Source organism: Heliconius melpomene, chromosome 1 (assembly GCF_056956725.1).
Source record: "Heliconius melpomene rosina isolate 202511_hmr_F chromosome 1, ASM5695672v1, whole genome shotgun sequence".
Lineage (NCBI taxonomy): Eukaryota > Metazoa > Arthropoda > Insecta > Lepidoptera > Nymphalidae > Heliconius > Heliconius melpomene.
The window spans coordinates 10,615,673-10,633,035 of record NC_140389.1 but is presented as its reverse complement, the minus strand read 5'-3'; the positions used below and the strand labels follow the sequence as shown (position 1 = coordinate 10,633,035).

Genomic DNA, 17,363 nt, shown 5'->3' with positions numbered 1-17,363 from the left:
TCCATCATGATGTATCAACGGCCTTGATTGTACTATACTATGTAACGTTATAACGCAACCACTCAAAGGCAATCTGAAATATTATCTTGCAATGCGTAATCAGACAGCTTGCCAACTCACATATTTGCATGGATTCAATATTATTTTAAATCATGTAAAAAAAATATTTCTTGTAAATTGATGAACAAAGCTAAATATATTTAAATTGATTTTAAACATTTAACGTTAATTACTTTTAAACACTCAACAATTATAATTTAAGTTTAGAAAATTTTATACATTAATCAATTTGGTTTAGGAAATTTATAAGTAAAGTAGTTAATAGATATGTTATTATTAACATTTTTAAGAGTAAGATAGTGTTGCGCAGTGTTAAAATGGTAAAGGCGTTGGTACGAGGGGAAGGGGATCAACAGCTGACGGCCGCCAATAGTGAAAGTGAGTTTGAGTTGAACTCTGCTTTACTCAGCAGTAATGTTAGGCCTTAAAGTCGCTATATTATAATACATTTTTTAATACTTTTACTGGTATTTTATGAAAGTACAAAGTCACTATTGTAAAATATATATGTTGTCATATAAAACACTTTTGTATATGCACGTAGTTAAAAAATGCTTTCGCATTCAAAATACGTACTCAAAAGAAATATAATATAAAAATAAAATTTTAAAAAAATGCTGTTAGCGTAGTTATTTTCTGTATTTCTTTATAAGATAAAGCCAGAAATATTTGCCGAGCTATAGGTCTATTGTCCAGAAGGCACGGAAGTCGCTGACCTTGCCGCGTCTACGCCCTCCGCCTTCAACTCCCAACTATGCATATACATTATACATGGATAGAAAAATACTAAAAATGTTGATGTAATCTGATAATGAAATTTTAAGTGATGTAGTTTTACAAATTAAAAATAATATATAAATTGATATTTATGTATTTTATTGTAATCCAAAATTTCAATATTTAACGTAAGTTACGTTGAAAAAATTTAAACTGATTAAATGTTTATGCAAAGTAAGGTTATAACATATGTAAACAATGTAATTTTAAAAAACTGAGAATTTATAATCCAAAGGTTGCGTTTGGTTCTACTATACGTATCGATTAACATTTTGACCTTAACATACGCTTTTAAAATTAAATAATGTCATGAATCGTAATTTACGTAACAGAGAAACTACTCAAGACTACAATTATTTTTCATTTAATAAAAATGTACATGTATTAAATTTAAATTCTGTAAATTTGGAGTACAATATTTATCAAATACTATGAAGTAAGCACTTTAAATCTAATTTCTAGATGTTAGTGGCTTCACTAATAAATATTATTATTAATATTAAAAAGTTAACGCTGCATTATCACCAGCCACATCTTAGCTTGATATTTTTGTCTAGATATGTCGTTTTATAGCAGAATAACTGAAGTAGTTCTCACTTATAAGGAAAAATGTCGTGACTAATTATTAAATATTCAAAATCAATATGAATCTATATGTCGAACTTTCTAAGAAACCAGTGTTAACTCTTACACATATCGCTATATTTAATTTTTATATATAAAATATCTTAACTGTTCAAAAGTATAATATAATAAATTGAACAAGGATGAACGACCGAAGCAGAACAGGGTTCGCCCTCAGCGGAATGCGCATTTGCAGGATCATGATTCACCCAAAATAATGCATACATATATGAAAACTTTCTTATATAATCAACGTTTTTAAAGATTATGATATTTATTGAGTTTAGTTTATATTTGTTATTTATAAAATCCTTCAGGGCTGAGATTAACCAAAATTTTGAGGTTTAAAAATTAATTAAAATCTACATGAAATAGTTAATTAAAGTATATGTAATGAATAATTATATAATTAGAATATCAATATTTAGATATAAACAATCATATGTTACGTTTGTTTTTTATTTTTTTTGTTTGTATATAGGAAAAGAATGACGGGTTATCCTCCACCTCTCAAAAAAATGCAAATATTCTAAATGTACCCTACATGTGTAGGGTAGCATGCATGTGTGCGTGGGTATATATATATACAATTATATTCGCAAGTCAGCTTTTAAAGTTCTTAACCGATAATGCAACTTATAACGTAACTGGCTAATTTAAGATTAATATTTTTATCTATTATTGACAGTTTATACGAACACTTCAATATATCATTACTTTGTGGGTAGAAAGCACAAGTTTGTTAAAATTGCTTTATGTAACTTCTATACTCAAAAAAAAAAAAACAGCTTTATATTGTATCCCGCATACAGCAGAGTAGGCAGTGGGAATCTAATGTAAGACATTCCATTCCCCATTTTTCCGCGGGATTTTTCAAGGCATTGCATGGTGGAACTCAACTCTGGGCTCGTGCCTTGGTGCCAGAGCGAAGAAATTAATAAATATTCATTTATTTCCTCGAGTGAGGATCAAACCCACAACCATCGCGTTACAGACACGCCTTTTTGCCCATGCGCCACGACGCGACGTCCTCTACTTAAATTATAAAAAATTAAATAAACGTGGAATTCTTTTTGTTTTTGTATTAAAGATGTTTGCCAACTAGAACTCGCTTCACAGCTGACGCTATAAAAGACTTCAACGCATGTCTCGTTATAAACATGTTTTTTGTACATCAATATTCTGTGTTATTTCAAATCTTGCTTTAATTTTTTTTTTAAATAATAACTTATATTTATATATTATATTTGTATTTCAGAACAAAAACTTATAATGGCGACTTCAGGGGGGAAGTCGCGGCGTGAGGAAGCCAGTGACAACTCCGACGACGAGCTCCTGCCACTTGCAAATGATACTTACGGTGGAAGGTTGGTACTTAAACTATGTGACAAAAATTTAAAAATAATAAAGTCGTTAGGACTTATAAGTACGCTAAATAACAAAAAAATAACCGCAAAATTACTAAGCGATATGTTGAAATATAAATATGATGTAACTGTAAATTCTTTACTTTATTATAGAAAAATTTGGTCGTGAGTCATATTTAATTAATGGTCGATTTAGACATTTAAATATTGAAGTTTACTTCAAGACGTACTCGATGAATACTTACGATTCGAACTGTGAAATCGAATTTGTTGTTTTCACTTACATATGTAAATGTTTATTTTGGATTTAAAGTACTTTTGAAATATTTTATATTCGCCGTGATGTCACGCTTCGTAACTGTTATTTTTTTTGCATGATCTCATCAGTTTTGTTCTCAGCAGATTGGTTCCTTTATTTTGTTAAAATTAGATAATTAAAAACTAAATCAAACTGTTATACTCGTTTGCTTATAAGATGTCTGGCGGTAAAATAAAGTAGGTAGCGTAGAGGTTAAAACAAAATCGTTGTTGGTTTGCGCCAAACACAAAACAAAAGAATAATAAGATAAATATAACTTATATCCAGTTCACCTGAAAATTATAAAAGGAAATTAATTAAGAACTTTTATAATGTAAACACGTTATATATGCATAAAATAATTTAACCTTGCTATTTAAAAAAAAACATATAAAATATGAATCACATTTAATAATCTTCATCCGTCTGCCGGTGGTCAAGGAATCCAATAATTAATCATATGAAATGAGAATGTATAATGTTTGAATCACCTATTCAATAGATGTCTCATATAATATAACGTTATAGATATATATATATTTTTATAAATATCTAAGAATACAATACTTAAATATCTGTCTTTGTGTATAAATTTCAACATAATGATAAAAATTAAATGAATAACGATTTACATAAAAAGAAGATAGTTAAAAAATAATATTCATATTTGTCCAAAAGCAACAATAACGATATTTGAAAACAATAAATAAGTTCGCTATAAAGCTAGAGGTCGCTCCACGAGCGGAGTGGTGCCGGAACCCGCTCAAATGCCAAGGTTGTCAACTCTGACGACACAACTTTCGATCGAGTGCGCCACATTTTTGCGCCCCACTTCTTCCTATATACTCGTAGATAGACTAAGCTAAGTTATGTATAATTACTATTTACTAGTTTATACACAAAGGAATATAAAATGCTCAGTTTCATGGAATATATATTTATGAAAGATTTAAAGATTTTATAAATAGTTCATATATAAACTTTAAAATTATTATAAAGATTCCTTAAAATATAATAATGCAATATATGGACAAGGTAAAATAAAAAATATAGGTATTTCTGAGTATATCTTATGTATACTATATGATACTGCTCAAAAACACTAACTAATTGCAGAAGAAATGAATATTATATAGTATGCAAATAAGGTATATATTTGTTTGGATGCGTTTCTAATCTCGACTTTTACTGGTAGGTTGTACACTCCGGGCACGGGGTCGTACGTGAGAGGAATATTACTATACAACGGGTACAAGTTGACTCTACGCTACTTTAGCTTACGTTAAAATATTTTTGATACAGTTATTCAGTATTTCCTTTGTATTTAAATACAATTAAATAAAAAGTAATAATAAATATAAATAAAGAGAAATCAAATGTAGAGTCTTGATTATTGTTACCGGATATTACCTTATGGTACTCGTCAGTGACGTGGTCAATGACCGTCAAGTATAAGTATTTTGAAAACGTCTTGCACAAGCACTTTCATAAAATTCGTTATATTTATTTCCAAAGTTGCTTACATAAATTAATTAATAATTACTTTTAATTAAATTAAATAAGGGAAAAACATCTTGGATTTCTTTACTATTATATAAATATGATTTTTAGCTTTAAATTAAAATAGATTTTTGCTACATACCTGTTAGCCTAACTTTTTGTAAGACTTTCGTAAGTTTTCGTGATCGACGCTGACATTGAATATATTTTTTTGTTTATATAAAATAACAAATTTTACAAATATATACCTTATACATTCTAATATAAAGTCAAAATTGTTCGAAACTATTGCACGTTTGGCAGCAAACTGCATTTACTAAGTCGTCTATCAGGTTCGTGATTTTTGGAAGGTTAGCATTTTTTATTACAGTTTTGCAAATTTCAAAATCTATTATTTTTATATACATACCTACATACAGTTCGATCCCAAATAGGAGGAATGTTTTTTTTTATTTCTCCGGTCTGGTGTTAACTTGTGTTGAGTTATATTGATTAGTGGTGTCTCACAGTCTCTGGAATTGGGTGGAAAATTCAGCACGTAAACCTTAATAGTAAGTTCAGTCTATATGAAAGATTAAGAATATTAAAATAATTACAAATGTTAGTCTAGCCAATTTGTTAATTAAAATTCCAGTGTTTTCACATGTCTTTAGTGCCTACGCGCGACTATTAAATGTATTAAGCGAAACGATATAAATTCATGTGCCCAGTACCGCAGAACGAGGAACTTGTTGCACATAACTTCGCAGACACGACGCAATTTTTTTAAATATTTACTATTCAAATTGATTTGCAAAGATTACTACCTCTTTGAATTAAACATACATTAAAAAATATTACATGAATAACATACATGAAAATAATAAAAAAAATCAGCTACTACCTGTACTTCATGAATATATAGCACACATTACAAAAATACACAATATTTTTTCAAATTCAAATTCAAATGACGTATTATATTATTGCAAACTAAAAAAATTAATATTCCTCTTTTGTCCACTTCTATATGATACCAAATGCTTTGGTTGACGCGTGCCGCCACCAGTACTAGATATTGCGATGGCACCGTTGGCCGTCCTCGATTGATTGAAACAATGAGTTATTAAATAATATTTGAACGAATAGGACTTACTCCCAGCTCTCTGTTCATTAAAATTCCTTTCTCTTGTGATATAATCAGTGATGTGCGTTAGCGGTGTTCCCTCTAGGGATTAGTGACGTTGCAATGAGTGATCAAGATCGCAAGAGCTATTACGAGAGGCAGGATTTCACTGATATAGAGCCTGTTTACGTAGCCAACAATAATAACTCGATTTACAGTAATTATTGTAGTATTTACAGGTTTGTAGTATTGTAGATTTTTCATGTTCTTACATGTATATGTAAGTATATTACAGGAGAAATAAGTATTTTTTTAGATGCATTATACAATCATCTATGTAAAACAAAATATCGATTAATGATATTTAGAAAGTTCAATATATCGATGATGTGAGTCATAACTAAAATTATTAAGAAAAAAATATATACGACTATAAGAATTAAACAATAAAATTATAAATATAAATTTAAGACAAAATGTAAAGCCTAATTTATTTTGAAATTTTTCATATATTCTCATAAAGTTACTTAGATAAATGGAACAATGTAATTGGTCGCAATGTTAAAATTATATACCCGCTCATACCTTACGTAAACCCCTTGACACAACAGTGGCTAAGCAAGAAGCAGTGTCGAAACCACTGCATTGTAACGGACTTTCGTTGAGTATATTTTGGCTTTTGAAACATATAAGAAGCTAGAGAATGTTCTTAAGATTGTATATATCTACTTAAAACGGCGCTGGATTAGAAAAAAAAATGTCATTTATTTTAATTCAAACTATTTTATACATTATAAATTCATGATATAAAGGAAATAGGAAGGAAATAGATAATATGTAGATATAAATATGCCATAAAAATATACAAAGATTATTTTCTAGCGTTGGTCGCGCGGCGCGTGTGAAAGTTGTTTGTCTTGATTAATATGTCCGCTAACTAGATACTTCACGTACAGTGAGCATTACATGGACACAATAGAAAACAATATTACTACTGATAATTTGATTTTTTTCTAGCATTATCGCAATTAGCTCCAATACCATATTGACATATAAATCACATTGTTTCCTATACAATGAAACTGCGTTTGATAGCCATAGTATAAAAACTTTTATCATAATTGTGTATAATTCTTTATTTTAGTTTCACTATATATCCCGCATAAAGCACAATAGACAGAGAGAGGGTGTTAAGACACTCCGTTCTCCACCTTTTGCCACATTTTCGTGGTGTATTGAGTGATAGGGTTCAGTGGTGCTTGTAGAGCGAAATGAAAATATTTAATAATTTATTCACCAACCGACAATACATTCTGTACTACTCCGGTACTCCGGCACGACAGTTTTAATAATGCATAATATTGTATGTTAAAATATTTTTTTATATTTATTTCAGTCAAAGAACAGTACAAGAAACAAAAGGATGGGACGTCTTCAGAGAGTTTCCACCGAAGCAGGACAGTGGGTCCATGGAGAGTCAAAAATGCTTAGAATTTACAGTAAGAGTGCTCAAAGTCTTAGCTTACACTCTTACCTTCATAGTGGTCCTTGGATCTGGTGTAATAGCTAAAGGCACAGTACTTTTTATGACCTCCCAATTGAAAAAAGACAAGCGTCTTGCATATTGTAATAGGAATTTAGGTATGTATGATATATACGTCATTTTAATGCGAAAAATATTATATATATTGAAATTATTATATTCCTTCTTTTTAATTTTCAGGAAGAGATAAGCAATTTATAGTCACGTTACCAGATGAGGAGCGCGTTGCGTGGATGTGGGCCATATTGGCAGCATTCGCCATTCCAGAAATAGGTGCATTCATACGCGCAGTGAGAATATGTTTCTTTAAATCTTCGAAGAGACCAAACGCTGTGCAATTTATGGTGGTAAGTATTTTAAGTATACCTATACTAAATAAGTTAAGTACATAAATAAACTTGTTAAATGTTAAACTTTAGAAATGTATTTTTTTTAGAAAGTGAATTATAAATATTACGTTTTTTAGGTGTTCATAGCAGAATCTTTACACACAATTGGTTTGGGTTTGTTATTTTTCAAAATATTGCCCGAGCTAGATGTGGTTAAAGGAGCTATGATAACTAACTGTCTCTGCATCGTGCCTGCGATACTAGGATTGCTCTCTAGAAACTCACGCGACTCGAAGAGGTTTATGAAAGTTATTGTAGATATGGCTGCTATAGTCGCACAAGTCACTGGTTTCATTGTTTGGCCTTTATTGGAGCAAAAACCTGTTCTTTGGCTCATCCCGATTTCATCTTTGTGCATATCTTTAGGCTGGTGGGAAAATTACGTAACACGACAAAGTCCGATTGGTAAGTCTATTATTAATAACTAATAACAATTATTAATAACTAATAATTACTACATAACTATTAAATTCCTTATAAAATTTACCTAGCATTTGTAACCTTCCACGAGTAGCGTTACATACTGTAAAACACAACACATTACCAATACCCCAAGAATTGACTATCATATCCACTAGATTTTTTATACCAACCCTAGTAAATGTATGAAGTTATTAAATAATTTGCTTCTTATGTAACCATTTTAGAATATCTATTTTATCATTTTTTAATCTTACAATGAATATCCTTTTGAAAAATGAGTTACTAAAGTATTTATTTATTTACTAAAGTATTTATTTCTCCTTTCCAGGCATAATCAAGAGTTTAGGTAGACTAAAAGAAGAATTAAATCATACACGATATTATACATATCGTATTATGTCTCTTTGGAAGGTGATCTTGTTTCTCGTGATAATTTTATCCACTATATGGATGGATGGAGATGATCCTGCTATGTTTTTCCAATTGTTTAATCCTGGTTTCGGACCACACAACATCGTTGTGGAAGAGGCAAGTACATATATCAATATTGTCATGAGAAATTTTGCACTCTTACTTTATTAAATTGTTTTGTAAATAATGAACAGAAATAGTTATTTTATTGATAGTAACGGAAATTTATTAATATTGTAATTTGTAGGTTCAAATACAACTCGGTGGCACAGTTATACCGGATCTGGCAAACGCTACTCTAACAGGAGATTCGGTCGAAGTCGCAGCGATATATAAATCAGCGTTTTACGTGTTACTAATACAAATTTTTGCCGCATATTTCTGTTATATATTTGGAAAGTTCGCTTGCAAAATTCTTATTCAAGGTTTCAGTTACGCTTTTCCGATAAATCTTGTAATTCCTTTAGTAGTAAATTTCCTAATAGCTGCATGTGGCCTTAGAAATGGCGATACTTGCATATTCCATGGTACGGTGCCCGATTATCTTTTCTTCGAGAGCCCAGCAGGTAACAACTTATTATATTACCTTATTATATTACTTATACATCAACGAAATCTCTTGTGGTGCTACTCTATGATGCTACTATTGTTTCAGTGTTCTCGCTTAGTGATTTTATTTCTCGCCAAATGGCTTGGATTTGGCTGTTATGGTTGCTATCTCAAACGTGGATTACATTACATATCTGGACTCCTAAAGCTGAACGTTTGGCTGCGACTGAAAAGTTGTTCGTATTGCCAATGTATAATGGACTTTTGATAGATCAAAGTATGGCATTGAATAGAAAAAGAGATGACCAAAGGGATGTAAAGACTGAGGTAAAAAACATCTATTTTTGAGACATTCGCTCTATATGAGCAAAATAAAATTCTTATTTATATTTTTATTAAAAACGACTTGTTTTGTACAGGATCTCGCAGAAATAGAAAAGGAGAAAGGTGACGAATATTATGAAACTATATCCGTGCATACTGATAATACTGGTTCTTCGCCTAAAACAATCAAGTCATCCGATCAAATTACAAGAATATATGCATGCGCTACTATGTGGCATGAAACTAAAGATGAAATGATAGAGTTTTTAAAGTCTATTTTAAGATTAGACGAAGACCAATGTGCTCGGCGTGTCGCACAAAAGTACTTACGTGTTGTCGATCCTGATTATTATGAATTCGAAAGTAAGTATTGTTTTATTACTCATACTAACTGAAATAGACGTTATAGTTTAGTAATCTGAAATATAAAATTTTAGCTCATATATATTTGGACGATGCGTTTGAAATATCTGATCACAGTGACGAGGATTCTCAAGTGAATCGTTTCGTTAAACTTCTTGTTGATACTATCGACGAAGCGGCATCCGAAGTTCATCAGACTATAATTCGTGTTCGGCCACCGAAGAAATATCCAGCTCCATATGGAGGGCGATTAACATGGGTGCTCCCTGGTAAAACTAAAATGATATGTCATTTAAAAGACAAGGCTAAAATTCGTCACAGGAAACGTTGGTCACAGGTAAAATGCGTATTTTATTCTTCTTAATATATTACTACCCAAATATTGTGATTAAAATAAATGATTATGAAACAAGAGTGTAAAGTAAATACTTGTAGGCAATACACCTAATTATAACGTAATCCTTAAGTCATAATATTTACAAGCTTTTTACTACGACTAGGTACTTATATTTTTATTGACTAGAAGTGACTAGACCTTTATCGAAATCAGTCATAATTATGATTCTCATTATCTACAATTTGGATACTTCCAGGTCATGTACATGTACTACCTTCTCGGACATCGTCTTATGGAATTGCCAATATCAGTTGATCGTAAAGAAGTTATGGCTGAGAATACTTTTTTACTGACACTCGACGGGGACATTGATTTTCAACCACATGCTGTGAGATTACTCATCGATTTAATGAAGAAAAACAAAAATCTAGGCGCGGCTTGTGGTCGTATTCATCCCGTTGGCTCTGGTAATTTTTTAAATTAAATAATAAATAAAGCTTTTATCCGCTGACCATAGGATAGGGTTTAAGTTTTATATTACAGTCTACTTTTTAAAAAGACTAACCGAAAGTAAAATAAAAATTAAAACAAAGATAAATAATAAATAGATTTTTTATAAGGTGGTCCCATGACTTAGACAGGCATTATTTTCCACTGCTCCATTTGGTATAACGACTTCCCACCTGATTATTTAGCTATTGAGTTTTTAAAATACAAATAATTTTTAAATAATTATTATTTTATATAAATATACATTATATTTTTTCAAAAGGTATGATGGTATGGTATCAAATGTTCGAGTACGCTATTGGCCATTGGCTGCAAAAGGCAACTGAGCACATGATTGGGTGCGTCCTCTGTAGTCCTGGATGCTTCTCACTTTTCCGTGGCAAGGCTTTGATGGATGACAATGTCATGAAAAAATATACTTTGAGATCTGATGAAGCTCGGCATTATGTACAATATGATCAAGGTTAGTACTATGCTTAATAAATAATATTGCTTTATTCTTTTCAAATTATACTATTGATATATTCTTTTCAAATTAAATAAATATTATTGTACAGGGGAAGATCGTTGGTTATGCACGTTATTATTACAAAGAGGATATCGAGTAGAATATTCGGCTGCTTCGGATGCTTACACTCATTGTCCCGAGGGTTTCAGTGAGTTTTATAATCAACGTCGTCGCTGGGTGCCTTCTACTATTGCTAACATTATGGACTTACTTGTGGACTATAAACATACGATTAAGATTAATGACAACATTTCGACTCCCTACATTGCTTACCAGGTACCATATTCCGAATTATTTTTGATTTAATTGATTGATTTAATTTAATTTAGAAATGAGATGAAAGATATGAAATGGATTTGGATAAAAGATATGAGATGGAATGGTGTCTGTATTGATAAGATGGCGAAATGTCAGCGTAGTTGTATATTTGGTCGTTGTTATATGGCAGCGAAACGTGAATATATAAAAGAAAAAAAAGATAGATGAATGCTGAATAAAGCTTGCAGCTAATAAAAAAGTGACATAATATTATTATTTTTGCAGATGATGTTGATGGGTGGTACGATTTTGGGTCCGGGTACTATATTTCTTATGTTGGTGGGTGCTTTCGTGGCCGCTTTCAGAATTGACAATTGGACTTCTTTTGAATATAACTTATATCCTATTGCAATCTTTATGTTCGTTTGCTTCACTATGAAATCAGAATACCAGGTAACAAAATAGAATAGTTAAGATTATTTGTTATTTGCAAAATATTTTCTTTTTGTAATATATTTATAATTTTTTTATTATAATTTTATATTAATATTCTCATCATATTATGTTTCAGTTACTAGTGGCACAGATTTTATCAACAGCGTATGCTATGATCATGATGGCTGTGATTGTCGGTACGGCGCTTCAGTTAGGAGAGGACGGTATCGGATCACCATCGGCCATATTTTTAATATCACTTTCGAGTTCGTTTTTCATAGCGGCCTGTTTGCATCCGCAAGAGTTTTGGTGTATAGTGCCCGGTATCATTTATTTACTTTCAATTCCATCGATGTACTTGTTGTTAATTTTGTATTCCATTATCAATCTAAACAATGTAACATGGGGAACGAGAGAAGTACAAGTTAAAAAAACTAAAAAGGTAAGATTTTGTTTTAAATATTATTCAAATAATAAATTTATTTCTTAAATTGTAGCATGCTCTTACCTGCTACTTGTCACTCATCCATTGCTACAAATTTGCTGGCTCTTTGATCTGTTATAGAGATATGTCCACTTTTGTGAACTAAATATTAAAATATTTTTTATTTTAGGAAATTGAAGAAGAAAAGAAAGTAGCAGAAGAGGCTAAGAAAACTGCAAAGCAAAAGTCTTTACTAGGATTCCTTCAAGGAGTAAACAGTAACGAAGAAGAAGGTTCAATTGAGTTTTCTTTTGCTGGTTTGTTTAAATGTTTGCTATGTACTCATCCTAAAGGAAATGAAGAAAAAGTACAACTTCTTCACATCGCGACGACCTTAGATAAGCTAGAGAAAAAGTTAGAAAATGTGGAAAGGTTAGTGCAATTTATATTATACTACGTTTAAACAAGTGGAGATTCATATTGTGGGCACGGTGGGCATACCTTTCTAATTGAGGTATGACATCACACTTTTTGGTCTTCATATACCTATTTCCTTGGCGTATTAACGATGGTGAACTGACGATATAATATAAAGTTAATGATAATAATTCATTTGGTCTGAGGTGGCTGCGCCCACAATCTTTTTATAAGTGGTGTATCCGTCCGTCTCTGCGTAAAAGTTAATAATTTTATTTTCCACTGCTTCACCATTTGAAACAGGGGACAAAAATATGAGGAAATTATCTCAGTGATTTTATTTAAATTTTTACTTTATATTTTTACATGTTAAGGTATTAATCTGATGTGAAATATTATTTATAGTTATGTTATTATTGATTTCTTTGAATTTCATTAGATTAATTAGAAATAACCATTACATTTTTGTTTCTAGAGTTATTGACCCCCATGGACAATCAAGGGGGCGTAAATTGTCATTAGGATTAAGAGGTAGTACTAATGGAGATGCCTTGGGACCCGTGGCGGAAGGTGAAGAGGAAGATAATGATTCCGATTCAGAAACAGACACAATGTCTTCAACACCGAGGGTACGTATAAATTATTTAAAAGTAAAATGTCAATAATGTCTTGAATCTTCGAAAGTAAAATGTCTTCCTATTGAATTAAATTTTTAATATGATTTGGTATATTTTAGGAAAAAAGAGACGACCTTATTAATCCATATTGGCTAGAAGACCCCGAATTGAAAAAAGGAGAAGTAGATTTCCTAAGTCAATCTGAACTCTCATTCTGGAAAGACCTTATTGATAAATATCTATATCCTATAGATGAAAACAAGGAAGAGAAGGTAAACTTAAGTACAAATATAAACTTTTTCATCTTATATTTTTATGCACAATTGCATGTTATTATTTAAAAAATAATAATTAATGAAGATACCTACACAGTAAAAAAAACCAACAGTTGTCAAACATTTTAACCATGATAATAGAATAATTTAATAACTTAATTTTTTTACTCCTACTTAAATTTAAATTTATATGATATGTTTAATTATCACTATTTATTTTCAGGATTTTTGTTTTTATTAACATATAATTACATTATAAGAATAACACTTTTACCCTAAATTTTAGGCACGTATATCCAGAGATCTTAAAGAATTGAGAGATTCGTCAGTATTTTCTTTTATAATTATTAATGCTCTTTTTGTGCTCATTGTTTTCTTGCTGCAACTCAACAAGGACAATCTTCATATAAAATGGCCACTGGGAGTTAAAACTAATATTACTTATGATGAGGTTTCGCAAGAGGTAACGTGAGAATAAATTGTGTTCAACGATCGGCCTTCAATGATGACTCTGAACGACATGCGAAACCTCAAATACAACATTGTTATAAAAGTCTTTCTGAAAAGTCACATTCTAAGTCACCATTGAAAGCCGATATTTTAATGCTTTTTTCTATCAATTTTACAGGCTCGAATTGCACGTGATTTACTTGAGCTTCGCAATAAATCAGTTTTTGCGTTTGTCATGTTCAATGCTTTATTTATATTGATAGTATTTTTATTACAACTCAACAAAGATCAACTCCACGTGATTTGGCCTTTGGGTGTAAAGACAAACATTACGTACATCGAGGATACAGGCGAGGTATAGCCAAATATTGCAAATTCTGTGTGTCACTTCACAAGTCTAACGGTCTCCTTCTAACAGATCTGTCTTGGGATGGCACAACAGCATGAAGATTCTAAATCTTCCACACCGAACTAAAATCTTAGTGTCGTTTCACATTTCCTACAATTACTCCAAGTTTACCAAAAGACTCCATGAACCTTTTCTTTACAAAACCCCCAATTAATGTGGGCTCCACTTATTATATCAAATTTAGAAATATTTTTTCATTGTGAAAAATATGTCATGCATTACAATTAAAAATCTGTGTTTAAGTATTTTTTTTCAAATACTTTTTTTCAAACACTCTTCCCGAACACTTAGATAAAAAAATACAATCCTAGTAAGTCGAACGCATGTGCGACTGAAGAGCATGACCCTATTTATAGGTCAAAATGTTTTCCAAATACCTCAATTAATTGCACAACCCAAATCCCTAAGGACTAGGTATCTATCTGTCTTAAGGTGATGGTACTTCTATTAAATTTCTATTACGTCCGTTAACAATCACGGGTAGTCCTTGTATATACTTTCAATCACTGATAATGGGTGATTTGTTTAACATTTGTCTAAGGATTTCTAATTTTTCAATTAATGTATCATTCTCAATTGATTTGCTACTTTTTAAATTCAAATTAGCACTGGTCATACATTACGCACAATATATTTACCTTTGTGTTTAACTTTGTTATCATCATGTATCATTAATCATGATTATTATATAAACATCTTTATTTATGTAAAATTTATTACAAGTATATTATGTTTGAAGTAATTGAATTGACATTAATTACAAAAAAGCAAATCTACGCCATTTTTGTACATATTACACATACTGCTTCGCCTCGCTCAAACTATTAAATAAGAGAACAGCAAAGACTATCATATTTTTAATTTTTTAGGTGCTAATATCCAAAGAATACTTGCAACTGGAACCCATCGGTCTAGTCTTTGTGTTTTTCTTCGCTTTGATTTTGGTCATTCAATTCAGTGCTATGTTGTTCCATAGATTTGGAACACTGTCTCACATTTTAGCGTCAACTGAACTCAATTGGTTTGGTTGCACTAAAAAGGTAAGTCCCATGCAGATTTCTTTACCTAATTTACATTTCTGAATTGAATATAGAAAAATTAATGAATGAAAAGGAATTTCATTTAAAAGTGTTAATTTTAATCTGCAGTCAGAAGACTTATCACAAGATGCATTACTAGATAAAAATGCAATAGCAATAGTGAAAGATCTACAGAAATTAAACGGTCTAGATGATGACTATGATAATGATTCCGGCTCGGGACCACAGAATGTCGGCCGACGAAAGACAATCCACAATTTAGAGAAGGCCAGGCAAAAGAAGAGGAATATAGGAACACTTGATGTGGCTTTCAAGAAGCGGTTCTTCAATATGAACGCCAATGATGGTCCAGGTAATTCTTTTAATGTAGTACTGGTTAATAATTGCGCTATCGCTTTCGCTTGTTTGGAAAAATCTGTTAAGATAACAGAGTTAAATTACCAAGTTGTTTTTGTATTCAAAATCCAATAGATACTAACTATTTTGGCGCTTTTGTTACGGAAAATTTTGCTGGTAAGATATTCGAAAGTTTTTAAATTACTTAAATAACTTTAGTCTGGAGGCAACAGCTATCATTTTTTAATTATAAGCAATTGATATTTCATTCCAACAAGGTACACCAGTATTAAACCGCAAGATGACGTTACGTAGAGAAACTCTGAAAGCTTTAGAAACGAGAAGAAATTCAGTCATGGCGGAACGTCGTAAGTCACAAATGCAAACGCTTGGCGCAAACAATGAATATGGAGTTACTGGAATGGTAAATTTACTTATCCTCAATTTTATGTACAACATTTATACCCCTTTTTTCAATGTATTTTATATTTATCTGTAATATATATAATTATTACTGGAGGCCCGCTCGCGGGTTCGCCCGCTTGATCTAAATAATTATTAATTTACTAATCTGCATTACTTTCGTTTTCTAATAATAATATCATTTTAAAAATAATGTATATACTTATTGAATAGTATTGAATAGAAAAATTTCAGCCAATTTAATAAAACAGTTATTAATAGCAATTTTATCAAACAACATTCTGTAAAACGGTATAACTTTTTTATTTATAAATCGATTGAAATAAAAGAGACACTTACTGTTAACGGTAGCTTGGTAAAATACAATAATGAAAACTGCAACTAAATCGATTAGGCCGATTCTGAGAATAGCGTGAACAAACGCACAAACTTTTTTCTTATATATCTTCCAACCGACACGGTTTTATTAGGTGTATTAAAATTTCAGTTGAACAATAACCATGGAGTTCAGCCACGGCATCGCACTTCGACTGCAAATATTTCAGTAAAAGACGTTTTCGCTGAACCTAACGGAGGAATGATTAATAGGGGATATGAAACTGGCTTAGGAGATGAAGACGATAGTAACTCAATGAGACTTCAACCGAGACAAAATCAAGTATCTTTTCAAGGAAGATTCTAGTAAAATAAATATTTACATTCCTAACTTTTCGTTCGCATTAAACGAATTGTGAATTATGCAAACAGCATAATTAAAGATTTTGACTCAAAACTCATTTAAACTTGTATGATATTTTAATGTTGATTGACATTATGCTGAAACAAGATCAAAAATTATTGATATGATTGAAATATTTATTAAAAGAAAACGCAACGCGATGCGAAACATGCTACGCCATATTGTAAAGCAGAACTGCCAACAATACGAATTAAAATGTTTAGTTTTAAGCAATGTAGATACTCATTTAGTAGCATAGTAATTATTTTTATATTAATACATTTCAAATCCTTTTTTTGTAACTATCGAATATTTTGTGATATTTTTTATTTTGTATTAAATTAAGTGACTGATGTGGAATCATTGTGTTCTTTTATATAAATAATGTACGGTATCTTAAACATACACTGCCACTTTTTATACTTCTACTTGTAACAAGTCATATCCATATATTATATTTGAATATGATCTAA

General features: G+C 30.9%; 1 protein-coding gene across 7 annotated transcripts in view; it reads left to right on the top strand.

Moving 5' to 3' along the window:
- Positions 1–17,363, top strand: part of kkv (hyaluronan synthase-like protein kkv) — a 20,174-nt gene extending 2,811 nt beyond the window's left edge. The window contains exons 2-23 of one of the 7 annotated variants that reach the window (XM_085207968.1): positions 2,720–2,828; positions 7,128–7,372; positions 7,455–7,621; positions 7,741–8,068; positions 8,415–8,614; positions 8,745–9,063; positions 9,153–9,373; positions 9,466–9,733; positions 9,808–10,070; positions 10,327–10,537; positions 10,843–11,043; positions 11,138–11,364; positions 11,632–11,799; positions 11,918–12,223; positions 12,396–12,637; positions 13,098–13,251; positions 13,359–13,511; positions 14,143–14,319; positions 15,243–15,413; positions 15,522–15,765; positions 16,028–16,173; positions 16,660–17,363. In XM_085207968.1, coding sequence (XP_085064094.1) covers positions 2,734–2,828; positions 7,128–7,372; positions 7,455–7,621; positions 7,741–8,068; positions 8,415–8,614; positions 8,745–9,063; positions 9,153–9,373; positions 9,466–9,733; positions 9,808–10,070; positions 10,327–10,537; positions 10,843–11,043; positions 11,138–11,364; positions 11,632–11,799; positions 11,918–12,223; positions 12,396–12,637; positions 13,098–13,251; positions 13,359–13,511; positions 14,143–14,319; positions 15,243–15,413; positions 15,522–15,765; positions 16,028–16,173; positions 16,660–16,854 — 4,701 coding nt within the window. In that variant the 5' untranslated portion in view covers positions 2,720–2,733 and the 3' untranslated portion in view covers positions 16,855–17,363. Of the gene's footprint in view, positions 1–2,719; positions 2,829–5,768; positions 5,971–7,127; positions 7,377–7,454; positions 7,622–7,740; positions 8,069–8,414; positions 8,615–8,744; positions 9,064–9,152; positions 9,374–9,465; positions 9,734–9,807; positions 10,071–10,326; positions 10,538–10,842; positions 11,044–11,137; positions 11,365–11,631; positions 11,800–11,917; positions 12,224–12,395; positions 12,638–13,097; positions 13,252–13,358; positions 13,512–13,800; positions 13,978–14,142; positions 14,320–15,242; positions 15,414–15,521; positions 15,766–16,027; positions 16,174–16,659 lie in introns of those variants that run through there. The other 6 variants (XM_085207973.1, XM_085207958.1, XM_085207956.1 and 3 more) reach the window with 6 other exon arrangements.